Here is a 12671-nt window from a genome sequence, read left to right as displayed (position 1 = left end):
TGTGAAGTCTACTAGGAGCACTCTTAGTGGAAACAGTATCAGGTAATAATATCCCTATATATATGGTCGCCATATATAATGTTGCCGTGAAAAGGTTGTGGTGACATTATAGAGGTGACCATATATATAGGGACAGGGGAAGCAGGGTTGTGGGGGTGTCCCTTGCTCCTCTTGAAAAAAAGGATTTGGGTGTTGCGGGTCTGTCCCCCTCATGTTACATGTAATAATGTCCCCGCAAAAAAGGCAATTTTTCAGCGATATTTTTGAGGGGACATTATTACATGGAACCATGGAAACATCAGCCAGCGCCCCACAGGACCACCACACTGGGACCTCGCCATAAGGAAGCTTGACATGATCCGCACCCCCCACATGCGGATATAGTTGACCCAAAGGGGAATCGACAGGGACATTAAAGATTTTGTCCTCAAACATAGCAGGTGTAGCAAGTAATTTGGGGAATCCATGCTGGATGTTTTTTTGTTGAGAAATATGATATTGTGTGTTTCGAGAAAACATAGGTAAGAAATCCCCTACAATTGCCTGATTATCGAAATGTTAGTATTCCAGCAGTTAAAGGTTCACATGGCCGCCCTTGTAGAGAATTATAATTTTGGTGCCATGAGAAGATGAGATATAAATTCTCCACCCTGCATAATCCTGATTTCCCATAGTTATTGCTCAAATGGTACGTTATACAAATTGTAGTATGTAATATTTCAATCAATCAATTTACTATATTTCATAAATTTCCAAATGTACATAAAATTACTAATTCATATGCACAGTTCATCACAAAAATAATAATAAAATGGCTAAAACGTCATAAATTATCGATTTTACATAGATATCTTTTCCTATACACATTTCATTACAATAACATGATAAGAATAGCATATCTAAGGTAATATTTTATACAAACTCTCAAGGTGCCAATTATAAACCTTTTAACTTCACAACATACTAAGTGTTCATTTTGAAGGAAAGTTCATGCAGGATGGCATTGCCTGAATCCATTTTCCTTTAATATCGGTAGAATTGCTTACTTTGGGCAACAAAACATAAAATCTTAGCAGATCCTCCACCACATTTAAAGTGCACATTCATTTTTTCTTCTCCGGGCCACCACGTTCCCATGTTACTCTTGTCTCCTCCAGGGGTAATACATTTAACCTGACGTTTGTAAGAATTAACACAGAATACCTACTTTACAACCACGTTAGATATGGTTCTGTTCCCAGGGTGGTTTTAAATGGATAATAATTCCTCACTGATGCCATTCTCTTGTACCCCAATATATTCCTTGATGTAGATCTTTAATAGTCTGCTTGTAATTACTCTGGAGTGACAAAGGGTTCATCAATCAATAGCTAAATGCAATTTTTGTTAGCCCTTTTTTAACATAATAGAACCAGGGTATTCTAAATGGTGTGTCACTGCGCATCATGTCAGCTACCAGTTTCCTGGTAATCATAAGTTCTTCATTTCCCCATATTGCACACCATGTCAAAAGTGATTGTGTTTTCATCCGATCTTCTATGTACAGAGCACCAAGTTCTTAGTGGAGGATGAACAGTGGCGTTCCCTACCAAAACTTTAATATGTTCCGTAGAAAGGCATTCTTACTAAAACCAGCTTTTGTAAGTGTATGTATCTCCAGACGTCAGCTGCATTGGATGCCGAACCTACAGTCTTAGCTTGGTATGTCTTCATTATAGCCAGAATAGAAATGCTTCCTGTCTGTTTGACAAAGTGAAAAGGTGCTGCATTTTGCTCTCTCATGTGTGCGGCTTTCTCAAGAATGTGTTGTGCCCATGGCAGCTTATTGGGAAAAGTAGTGCGCAGATAATCGTACTTCTCAACCAATTGTGGCATCTTTCATTTATATAATATATTTCTAGGGGGGGGAGGGTTCCTTAGACCTATTGCCATTATTTTGGACTACAGCAAAACAAACGAGGGGATGGCTGGAAGGTTTACAATTAATCTTAACCTCTGGCATTTCTCTGGGCAACCCTCCAGACCATCGTTCTTCACCTGTCAAGCCATTTTTAAAAGTTAAAGATCATATGCAAATAAGGCTTGGTCCCACCCCAAAAGGGGAAGTCCAGGCCAAACTACTTGGTCACATCCCTTCTGCATGAGACCACAAGCATCCCCAAACATGTTTTGCCTTTTTGGGCCTCATCAGTGAGGAGTAGCTTGGGTCTCTAGGCCCAGCAGGCACGGGATACATGCCTGGGCATACCCGTCCCGCTCGAGGTAACTACACCAAAACAAAAGAAGTGATGGCTGGAAGGTTTAGAATTAATCTTTATCTCTGGCATTGCTCTGGGCACCCCTCCAGACCATCTTTCTTCGCCTGCCACGCCATTACAAAAGGGGAAAGACCATATGCAAATCAGGCTTGGTGCCACCGCAAAAGAGGCAGGGCAGGCCGAACTGCTTGGTCACATCCCTTCTGTACGCGACCACAAGCATACACAAACATGTGTCACACTCTGCCTCTTGTCTCACCTGTTTGTCCTTTGATGTCTTCCTTCTTGGAGGTCTTTCTTTCTTTCTGGTCGTTCGGGACTTGTACAAGTACGGACGAGTATCCTCTGTCGCCAGTGTGCAGACCAGATACCTGCCTCGAAGAGACGCTAGACGTCCTGAGTTCCAGGTAGATCAGGCGAGTATCAATCTAAAGTCCGGGACGGGTCTGGGAACCAGGAAGGAATCAAGGAACTCGCACAGTGCCGAGAACAGAGTGCGAGAACGGTACGGATCAGAGTCGAAGGCCAGGGAAGGAAAGAGGTTTGAACGAATCCACAAGTGGGAAGCGTGAGGAGCGGTACTGAGTGGATACCAGGAAGGAAATAGGGTACCGCTGGCAAAAAAGGGGGTTAGCACGGGAGTAGAGGAAAATGTTAGGTACGCACTTGCCGGTAACACAGAAAGGTAGTGTTGAGACACGCAGAGCCGCTGGGGCGTGTCTGTTTTCTAGGAAGTGGCAGGTCTAACTGAAACACTATACAGTAGACTTCTCAATTACGCCGGCCATGTTGGTAGTATACCGGACACGATATTGCGGTGCTTGGTGGGCACATGTAGTCCAGAAAGGGCGGAAATGGTGAATCATGACAGCATGCCTCCTCTTAAACTTCGATGCACCAGGTTTACCTGGATGAGTCAGATGGAACCTCCGTACCAAGAGGGGGGCATTCATGTTGGACACAGGTTCCCATGTTCGTTCACTGGGCGGATAACCTTTCCATTCCACCAAGCATTGCAGTCGACCTCTCATATATCTGGAATCACATATCCTGGAAACCTCAAATTCGATTTGATCATTGACGAGTACAGGGGTAGGTCGAAGAGCTGTCCTGGTGGATTGAGAATAGGGTTTGAGCAAGGAAGTGTGAAAAACGGGATGGATCTTCTTCCAGGATTCTGGTAATTGAAGTCGAAATGTCACAGGGTTAATGATTTCCTTTATTGCAAAGGGCCCGTAGAATCGAGGGGTCAACTTATTGGGTCGTAGGTGTCGAGGCAAAAGTCTAGAAGAAAGCCAGACCTTGTCACCAATGGCATACATAGGACCAGGTCTCCTCCTGGTATCTGCATGTCTTTTAACATCCATCCTGGCTCTTTCTAGATGTATTTTTGCGTCCTTGTGTTCAGTGACTAAATGCTCTATCAAGGAATCAATCGAAGGAACCGGGGTGGAGTGAGGCAGGAGAGTTGGCAGAACAGATGGATGGAAAGCTTGCCTACAAAAGAAAGGGCTTGTCTTGATAGCGGAGTGGTCAGAATTACTGTATGCAAATTCAGCTACTGGAATTAAAACTGGCCAATCATCCTGGACTTTGGAAGCAAAGCATTGTAAGTATTGTTCTAGGGTCTGATTTACTTGTTCGGTTATCCCATTAGACTGAGGAGGGTATCCTGAAGATAGGGAACGTTGAATACCGAACATTTGACACAAGTACTTCCAAAATCAGGAAATGTATTGAAGCGCGCGGTCTGAAATGATTTTGGAAGGGAGACCATGTAGTCTAAAGATGTGATTCAAAAAATATCCCTGCCATTTCTTGTGCCAAAGGTAACTTATACAAAGGAATGAAATGGGCCAAGTGGGAAAATAGGTCGATGGTAACCATAATGGTAGTGAAACCTTTGGAAGGAGGTAGATCCATGATAGAATCGGTGGCAATTATCTCCCACGGCCGGTCTGGCAATGCAGGTTGATTGAGAAGACCCGCTGGTTTTCTATTGTCGCACTTGTTCCTACTGCAGACAGCACAGGCTTGGATCGATGTCTTTATATCATCAATCATTCTAGGCCACCAAACGTTTCTCTGGATGACTCAAAGGGCAGCTTTAATGCCTCGATGCCCGGAATGGAAGGTATCATGACAGAGGTTTGTTCTTGGTTCTCAGGGTATGTGTAGGTATAACCAATCTCTTGTCCTTGAAAAGGTAACCATCCTTAGCGATTAGGGACCATTGGTTGGTCTTGGTGTAATCCTTCCAGAAAGTGGAGTCTCAGTGTGGACATTATCCAATAGAGAGCTGGCCTGGGCTACGAATACAGTATCGGGAAACATCTTGGGAAAGGCACAGGCTTCATCCGGTTCGCAATCAGGATGTCTAGGTAATACATCAGCGATTATGTTGGTTTGTCCGGGTACATGTTGAATGTGAAACTGATATTGGGCAAAAAAAAAGGCTCAACGAGCCTGACGACTGTTTCTGCACTCCAGAGATTGCAGGACCTGTAGATTCCGATTATCAGTTCGAACTTGTACAGGCAACTTGGCACCCAAAAGCAAATGACGCCACTCTGTAAAAGCCTGTCGGATGGCGAGCAGTTCCTTCTCCAGTACTGAGTAATGTGTTTCACTAGGATTCAAAGTTCAAGAAAGGTATGTAATGGGATGTTCCTCTTTGTCCTCGGATTCTTGTTTTAGCACTGCCCCAATAGCGTAATCTGAGGCATCAATTTCTACCAGGAAGGGTTAATTGATGTCGGGTTGAGCCAGGACAGGTCCTTGAGTAAACCTTTGTTTTAGTTCTTGGAAGGCGGTTTCTTGATCTACTGACCAATTGAAGGGTATGTCTTTCTTTAACAATGCAACTATAGGTTTTACTATGGCAGAGAATGCAGGAATGAACTTCCTATAAAAATGTGCAAGTCCCAGGAAGGATTGTATCTGTTTTACGGATGTAGGAGCAGGCCACGAAAGAATAGATTCAACCTTGGCGGGATCCATTTCTACTCCTTGGGGACTTAAAAAAATCCCAGGTAATGAACTGTAGGGACATGAAAAATACACTTCTCTGGTTTGGCCAGCAGCTTATTCTCTCGCAGGTGTTGTAAAACCAAGGTCACATGTTCTTGATGTAGGATGGGATCGTTGGAATATATCAATATGTCATCCAGGTAAACAATAACAAAAAGGAATAGCATGTCTGAAAAGACTCTATCCATAAAGCGCTGGAAAACCACTGGAGCATTGACAAGACCAAATGGCATAATCAAATATTCAAAATGTCCGAAGGGCGTCCTGAAGGTAGTCTTCCACTCATCGCCTTCCTTTATACGGGTTAAATGGTAAGCATCCCGCAAGTCGAGTTTGGTAAAGATTACGGCGCCACGTACCAATTCCAATATGTCAGAGATGAGTAGTAATGGATAATGGTCCTTGAGGGTGCATTTATTAAGACCCCGGTAGTCCAGGCATGGTCGGAGTTCCTTTGTGTCCTTTTTGGGCACAAAGAACAAAGAGGTCCCAGCAGGAGACTTAGAAGGATGAATGGTTCCATTGGCGAGATTGGTGTCCAGGTATTCTCTTAGAGCTCTTTTCTCATGTTCTGAAAGAATAAACCTCCTTACAAATGGTATAAATGCAGAAACTTCAGTATCGATAGCACAGTCTTCTGGTCAATGGGGAGGTAGTGACTGAACAATGGCTGTTGAGAATACATCTGAAAATTGATGATATTTTTCAGGTAGCTGGGTGATGTTGGAAACACAAATAGGTGGTTGTTCTAGGATCTGGGTTTCCGTGGATATGGGTTGCATCAAATTCCGGGACAGACAATGAGATAGACAAAATTCTGAACCTAAAAACAAAGACCCGGCTGCCCAGTTGATGTATGGTTTGTGTTTGTGAAGCCAGGGCATTCCCAGAACCATTGGGTAATGAGTTGCCTTCATTATGTCAAAACGTTACATCTCCTGGTGGTTGTTTATTGAAAGTAGTAATTCTGTGGTTTGCTGGGTTATGGGTCCAGAAGACAATGGTTTCCCATCTATCCCTTCGACCACCTGGATAATTTCTTTGGAATCTCGGGGAATATTGTGCTTCAAGGCCCACTCGTGGTCCAGGAAGATACCCATTGCATCACAATCCACTAGGGCCAGGATGGAATGTTTCTGCTTATTGGCGGTTGACAAGGATACCTGAAGTACCACCAAGGTGTTTTGATGATGACAGCTCAAGGAAGGAGAAGAATCAGAGCAAGTTCCTTTCTCCCGAAGCTGGGCTCCGTTCAAGATCGGGAGCTGGCGTTTCCCAAACGCCGAGGTGGGGCTATTGGACAGTTTCTTACGAGGTGTTTGTCAGAGGCACAATACATACAGAGTCCAGTATTGATCCGATGAGTCCTTTCCTGTGGAGAGATAGGTCCCCGCAAGGAGCCGAGTTGCATAGGTTCAGTATTCGGGGAGTGAGGAGTGGCTGTTTCTTTAGGGCTAGGATAATCCAAGGGGGCCTTTGGTGGTAATGTCTATGTTTTTCTCTTCTCTGCCTTTCTCTTTTGAATACGGAAGTCGATTTGTAAGGACAAGACTAATAGAGCCTGGAAGGAACCTGGACGGGCCACTCTAGATAATTCATCCTTGATTTCATCATTTAACCCACGACGAAACAAGGTAAAAAATGCCTCTGGGGTCCAATCTGCCTCCTTAGCCAATTGCTTAAAGCGGGTTTCATAAAACAACATATCTTGGTTTCCTTTTTGGAATTCCACCAGCTTCTCTTGGGCACTGTAACCTTGTTCAGGACGGTCAAACATGGTTTTGAAGGCATCCATGAATCCTTCATAGTTGTCCAGGAGCGGGTCTCAACATTCACCAAGGGAGTTGCCCAGGCTAAAACATTTCCAGAGAGATGGGAGATTATAAATCCCACTTTAGCCCTGGGTGTAGAAGAAAAATAGTAGGGTTTGAATTTGAAATGCACCAGACATGAATCAAGGAAGTAACGCATTGCCTTTGAGGCACCATCGTATTTGCCCACTATGCCCCCTACCAGGGCACTTTCCTGGAATGCCGAGTACCTGGATAGCACAAGTTGTTTTAGTGCTGCATTTTCAGATTTGAGATTCTGAACTTCTGTTGTTATCTCTTGCATTCCTCTCATGAGGTCCTGGACAGCATCCTCCATGTTAGTTTCAATATCAGGCTTTTGGCGTCTCAAACTGTCACACTCTGCTTCTTATCTCATCTATTTGTCCTTTGATGTCTTCTTTCTTGGAGGTCTTTCTTTCTTTCTGGTTGTTCGGGAATTGTACAAGTACGGGTGAGTATCCTCTGTCGCCAATGTGCAGACCGGAAACCCGCCTCGAAGAGATGGTAGATGTTCAGAGTTCCAGGAAGATCAGGTGAGTATTGATCTAAAGTCCGGGACAGGTCTGGGAACCAGGAAGGAATCAGCGAACTCGCACAGTGACGAGAACAGAGTGTTCGAGAACGGTACGGATCAGGGCCGGAAAGGAAATAGGGTACTGCTGGAAAAAGGGGGTTAGCACAGGAGTAGAGGAAAATGCTAGGTACGCACTTGCCAGTAACTCGGAAAGGTAGCCTTGAGACGCTCAGAGCCGCAGGACGTGTCTGTTTTCTGGGAAGTGGCAGGTCTAGCTGAAATACTAGACAGCAGACTTTTCAATGGCGCTGACCATGTTGGTAGACTACCAGACACAATATTGCAGTGCTTGATTGACCATGTAGTCCAGAAAGGGTGGAAACGGTGAATCATGACAACATGTTTTGGCCTTTTTGGGCCACCTCAGTGAGGAGTAGCTTGGGTCTCTTGGCCCAGCAGGCACAGGACCCACGTCTGCGCAAACCAGTCCCACCTTTGGTGACTACAGCAAAACAAAAGAGGTGATGGATGGAAGGTACAGAATTTATATTAACCTCTGGCATTGCTTTTGGGTTGGGACCAAGCCTGACTTGCATATGGTCTTTCCCCTTCAGTAATGGTTTGGCAGGCAAAGAACGATGGTCTGGAGGGTTGCACAGAGCAATGGCAGAGGTTAGAATTAATTCAAAACCTTCCAGCCATCACCTCTTTTGTATTACTTTGGACTTGACTGCATTCATAGACAGAGCCCTGGTGTCCATAAATATCACAAATGGATTAATCAAGGTTTTAATGCATTCAGGGTTCTTGCCTGCAAGACTGCATAACCTGCATATAACAGGACAGGAAATAAGTGTCCTCCCATCGTCAGAACATCAATGAGCTTTAATATTTCCTGCACTAATTCATTAATATAGAGGTTGAAGAGAAGGAGTGCCAATATGTACACCCTGTCTTACTCCTTTTTAAGAACAAAAAGGAGTTGTTTGCTAGATGATTCAGCTCGGATGGACATTTTTGAATCTGAGTAAAGAGCTTTCAAGATTCTTAATAAACATGTTGTGGTAGTGTAGTAGACCCCATACACAGTTCCTATTAAAACAATCAAAAGCACTGGAGAGGTCCAAAAAACCCAAATACATTTGTGAGCCATTACCAACGTTGTACTTTGTAAATATCAGCAGAAGATTTAGCATCTGCTCCTGAGTGCCCACCCCCACTCTAAATCCATACAGTATTTCTGCAAGGCGCTCTGAGGCCCTTTACCATTCCAGTAATCTTGCATGGATTACCTGGCCAAACAGATTAGTTGCCTCATCCAACTAGGAGATTGGCCTATAGCATGCAGGATCAGAAACACTACTCTTATTAAATATTGGCAATAGTATCGCCAATTTCCATGATTCCAGTATCATATATTACCTCCCGATTGCATTAAATAGTACTAAGAGAATCTCAGACCAGAACGGCACATCAAACTTGTATAAATCGGCCAGAAAATATGTAATATTTACTTAGGGCCACTCAAAGGCAGGACTTAGACCCCTGAGGGATCTCAAGAGTTAAGTTCAATTACTGCTACATTCTAACTCAAAAATGATGCCTGTAGGATTCGAGTCATGGGGGACTATAATGTACAAGTCAAACCTTTGCCTATATAAGAAGGGCTCATGCAGGTAGTTGAACTGGTGTGGATACATCCTTGATGTGTGCACAGATATCCCTGTCTGAAGGCACCCAGATGTTTTAAAAGTAGTTCCACTATTACAGCAGGAAATGGCCAGTTTCCAGGAAGACATATCCTCAAAACCTGCTTTTAGGAGAGGAGCAACACCATCTAAGGTAGATTATATATTAATCGATTGTGCAAACTGGCAACAAAAATGTTTTCAAAACTACAGGTGGCTTGGTGTGCAGACGCCCATGCAAGCAGTCTAATTCGGGGCTGTAGTATTGTTTCACTGAACCATGGGCCGCCCTGTTTCTCTCCAGGAATACTTTGATGTTATCCAAGAATTCCTTGCAGGATATAAGGGACCTATGCATATTGTCCTATGGGGAGGGCTGTGCCACCAGGCTGCGGCCAATTTGAGCATACTAAACCGTACTAGTGGGGTCCTTGCTTAAAGGAGCGGGGAAGATTACTTGCAGATGTGACAAGTTCCTGACAAAAGGCTAGGCCAAAGTGGGGCAGGCCAGAGGGTCTTCGCCAGATTACCCTCACGCTCAGCATCACATAAAAGGTGGTTGCATCTAGCCCCTGTGGCGATAAAAACCCTCTCCCCCAACAGTCAGGTATGGGAAATTGTCCCAGGAGTTAGCAACTTTTTCCAAAGACTTTGCTATCTGGACAGAAACACTTAATGTGGGAATATATAATGTAGATAAGCCAGAGACACATCCACTAATGTCCTATATTAGGTTTGAGGCACCCAATAGCATAGTCCACAGCCTTACAATCCTATTCACTACAATAAGCCACCCGTTAGAGAGACGGATACACATTTGAGTCTATATATATCACTTACCGACTGCAGAGCCAGAGGGACAAGGTGATGATCCAAGGGCAGGTGTCGGAGGGTGAGCTGTGGGCCATACTCTGACCGCACTCTGCACCTGGGTCTCTTCTGATGTGAAAGCACCCTAGGGTGGAACCTCGTCTTCATCTCCTGGCCCTGGGGGGACTCTTCCCCACAGACCCCCAGGCTACTTGGCCACTGCAATAGGAGAAATACTTGGGTTAGTCTGTTGGGCAGTGGAGCAGAGTGAAAATCAGAAGCAAATAATGAAAAACACAAGTTCCATTATTTCAGATTCTGGTGTCTACTCTGAAGCTTCTTCTGTACTCAAATGTATGGCTAGAGAGCGCACAGGGACTTAACATACATGACACACTGACAGAGATCCTCACAGATAAAATGATGACTTCATAAACACACAACTAAGACCATCACAGGCAAAAAGAGTTTCTTACAGTGAGTCGTGTGGATAAAAAAAAATACTTTCCTGCAGTGATGTCCTGCTCACCCCAAACCTACATCAGAACATGCTTCTTTAGACGTTATTCCCGTACTTCCTGATATTTCATAAGAGAATAGGGCCTCGCAAAGAAAGGGAAGGTTGCAAGAAAACTGAGTTAAGAACCCTCAGGCACCCACCGCTGCGCTCTTTTACTATAGGAAGGTAAATGCAGCTCCTGAAACAAAGTGTGAAAAGTCTGAACTGTGCAGATAACTTACACAAGAGCCCAGCCTCAGTCCTGGAGATATCAAGCCTCCCAGAACCCGCTCTCCTTAGGTTCCTAACAGCGCTTAGTAGCTTCCAGAAACCAAGTCCAGGGCATTGCTTTCAATAGATGAACTGACCAATGCCCTCTGTCATTTGAAAGGGACCCCAGTTGCATCGAGCCTGCCTGCCCCCACCACCTACCTGTTCATGACCAAGAGTGGGAGCAGGTTGTATTTTACACTGTTCACTCCTGGGCAGAACCACAGTGACAACACAGTCCCTTTTCTCACACTTGAGCTTGAATTTAAGAAGGCTGTGGCCTCTAAGAAACAATATTTCCTTTAACCCTGTGCACCCCATGTCTCAAGATTCCCATTATCTCTAACTAGAATATATGTTTTCAGCAGCAGAATTTAATGACATCAAAATAAGCTCCTCGTCATCATCAATAGTACTGTACTTTCGTATGATACCATAAAAGTCACAGAGAAAAAGCAAAATACAAGAAAGGTAAAATAAATAAATATAATAAAGGTCTCATGAAAATATTTAAAAAAGAAATGACAAATCACAAAGTTCATGACGCAATATATAAGGCATATGAACGACAGCCGTGAATAGTGCAAGCACTGAATTCTCACGTTCCTTTATTCCCATTGCCGATTTTAGAAAAGCCTGAAAAGCCAATCCCACTATTTTATTTAGTATCAGATTTAAGAGGGCTGGCCGGCACTGTGTGAAACCTCTCGATTTTAATAAAGCTATCATCAAAGTGAAGAGACGGATAAAGTCGTATGTTGGACTAAACAGAACAGAATCAAGCAGGGTTTCCACTAGTCAGAGCAGAAAGGGAGTACATTAAACTTCATTGCATGCTGACAATTTGTGAAGATGTTGGCAGTCGGCAACAAGCCAAATCTGAAAGAAGTTAACGATCCTCTATCATTGGGTTTAGAAATCAATGCTAAATAGCTGTCAATCGTACCTTAAGAATCTCTCAATTCATAGTTTTTCTTCAATTTCACACTTTTCCTCTGCCCTCAATACATTTTGTCCTAAACAGTGAACCGATTTTCCAATTTATTTTTTCTAATGGTGTAAGGCCGGTTAAATATTGGCATAATACAGAATGATACTGTCCCTAGATGCCAAAACGCCAAAATGCCAAGTTAACAAGCCTTAGTAGAGCACCTCCAAATTGAGCAGCAGAGACCGTTCATTGTAATCACATGCCATTTGCAATCAGGGAAATATTAGTGTCAAGATCTCTTAAAAATAGCTACGGGTCATCTCATATAGGAATCACAAAACACCTTGTTTATAGAACAGCTAACGCCCGAGTGCATGCGATTTAAAAAGAAAGTAGACTAACGGCTCAATAGCTAAGGCGAAAAGCAGCTCTGAGTGGAGACCTCCCCCCAAACCCCATGTGTCCCTCTCTCTCAGGAAATGGATTCTGACACGTGACTATTAGAGGAAACCCTTCATCAAGGCAATACAATAGTCACCAGCTTCATCGTCTTAAGAACAGAAAACACAAGACAGCATTTCAAATCAAAAGCGGTCTTGATATCTAAAAACAGGCGCCCTACTGTTATTTTGTGATCAAGAAATGGTTGTAAAAAACGGCCTCAGATTCCCCAGCAATGACCTGCCCTATATACAACCTGATTGTTCCGGCAGGACCATAACTGGCATTAGTCCCTTATCTAAACTTATATTGTCAACATTGAGCATCAACAACAGATGATATGATGAAAATGTGCTCTTATCTTTATCGAGCTTAAGCAATGCTGTTATATGGGCTTT

General features: G+C 43.7%; 1 protein-coding gene across 1 annotated transcript in view; it reads right to left on the bottom strand.

Moving 5' to 3' along the window:
* Positions 1–12671, bottom strand: part of WNT10B (Wnt family member 10B) — a 406409-nt gene that overhangs the window by 295624 nt on the left and 98114 nt on the right. Inside the window, exon 2 of the mRNA XM_069653844.1 lies at positions 10163–10351. Within this exon, the coding sequence (XP_069509945.1) occupies positions 10163–10230 (68 nt within the window). The 5' untranslated portion in view covers positions 10231–10351. The remainder of the gene's footprint in view (positions 1–10162; positions 10352–12671) is intronic.

Source organism: Ambystoma mexicanum, chromosome 3q (genome assembly GCF_040938575.1).
Source record: "Ambystoma mexicanum isolate Mex_15411 chromosome 3q, UKY_AmexF1_1, whole genome shotgun sequence".
Taxonomy (NCBI): domain Eukaryota; kingdom Metazoa; phylum Chordata; class Amphibia; order Caudata; family Ambystomatidae; genus Ambystoma; species Ambystoma mexicanum.
The sequence above is the reverse complement of the archived record's forward strand: the minus strand, read 5'-3'. Positions and strand labels throughout refer to the sequence as shown.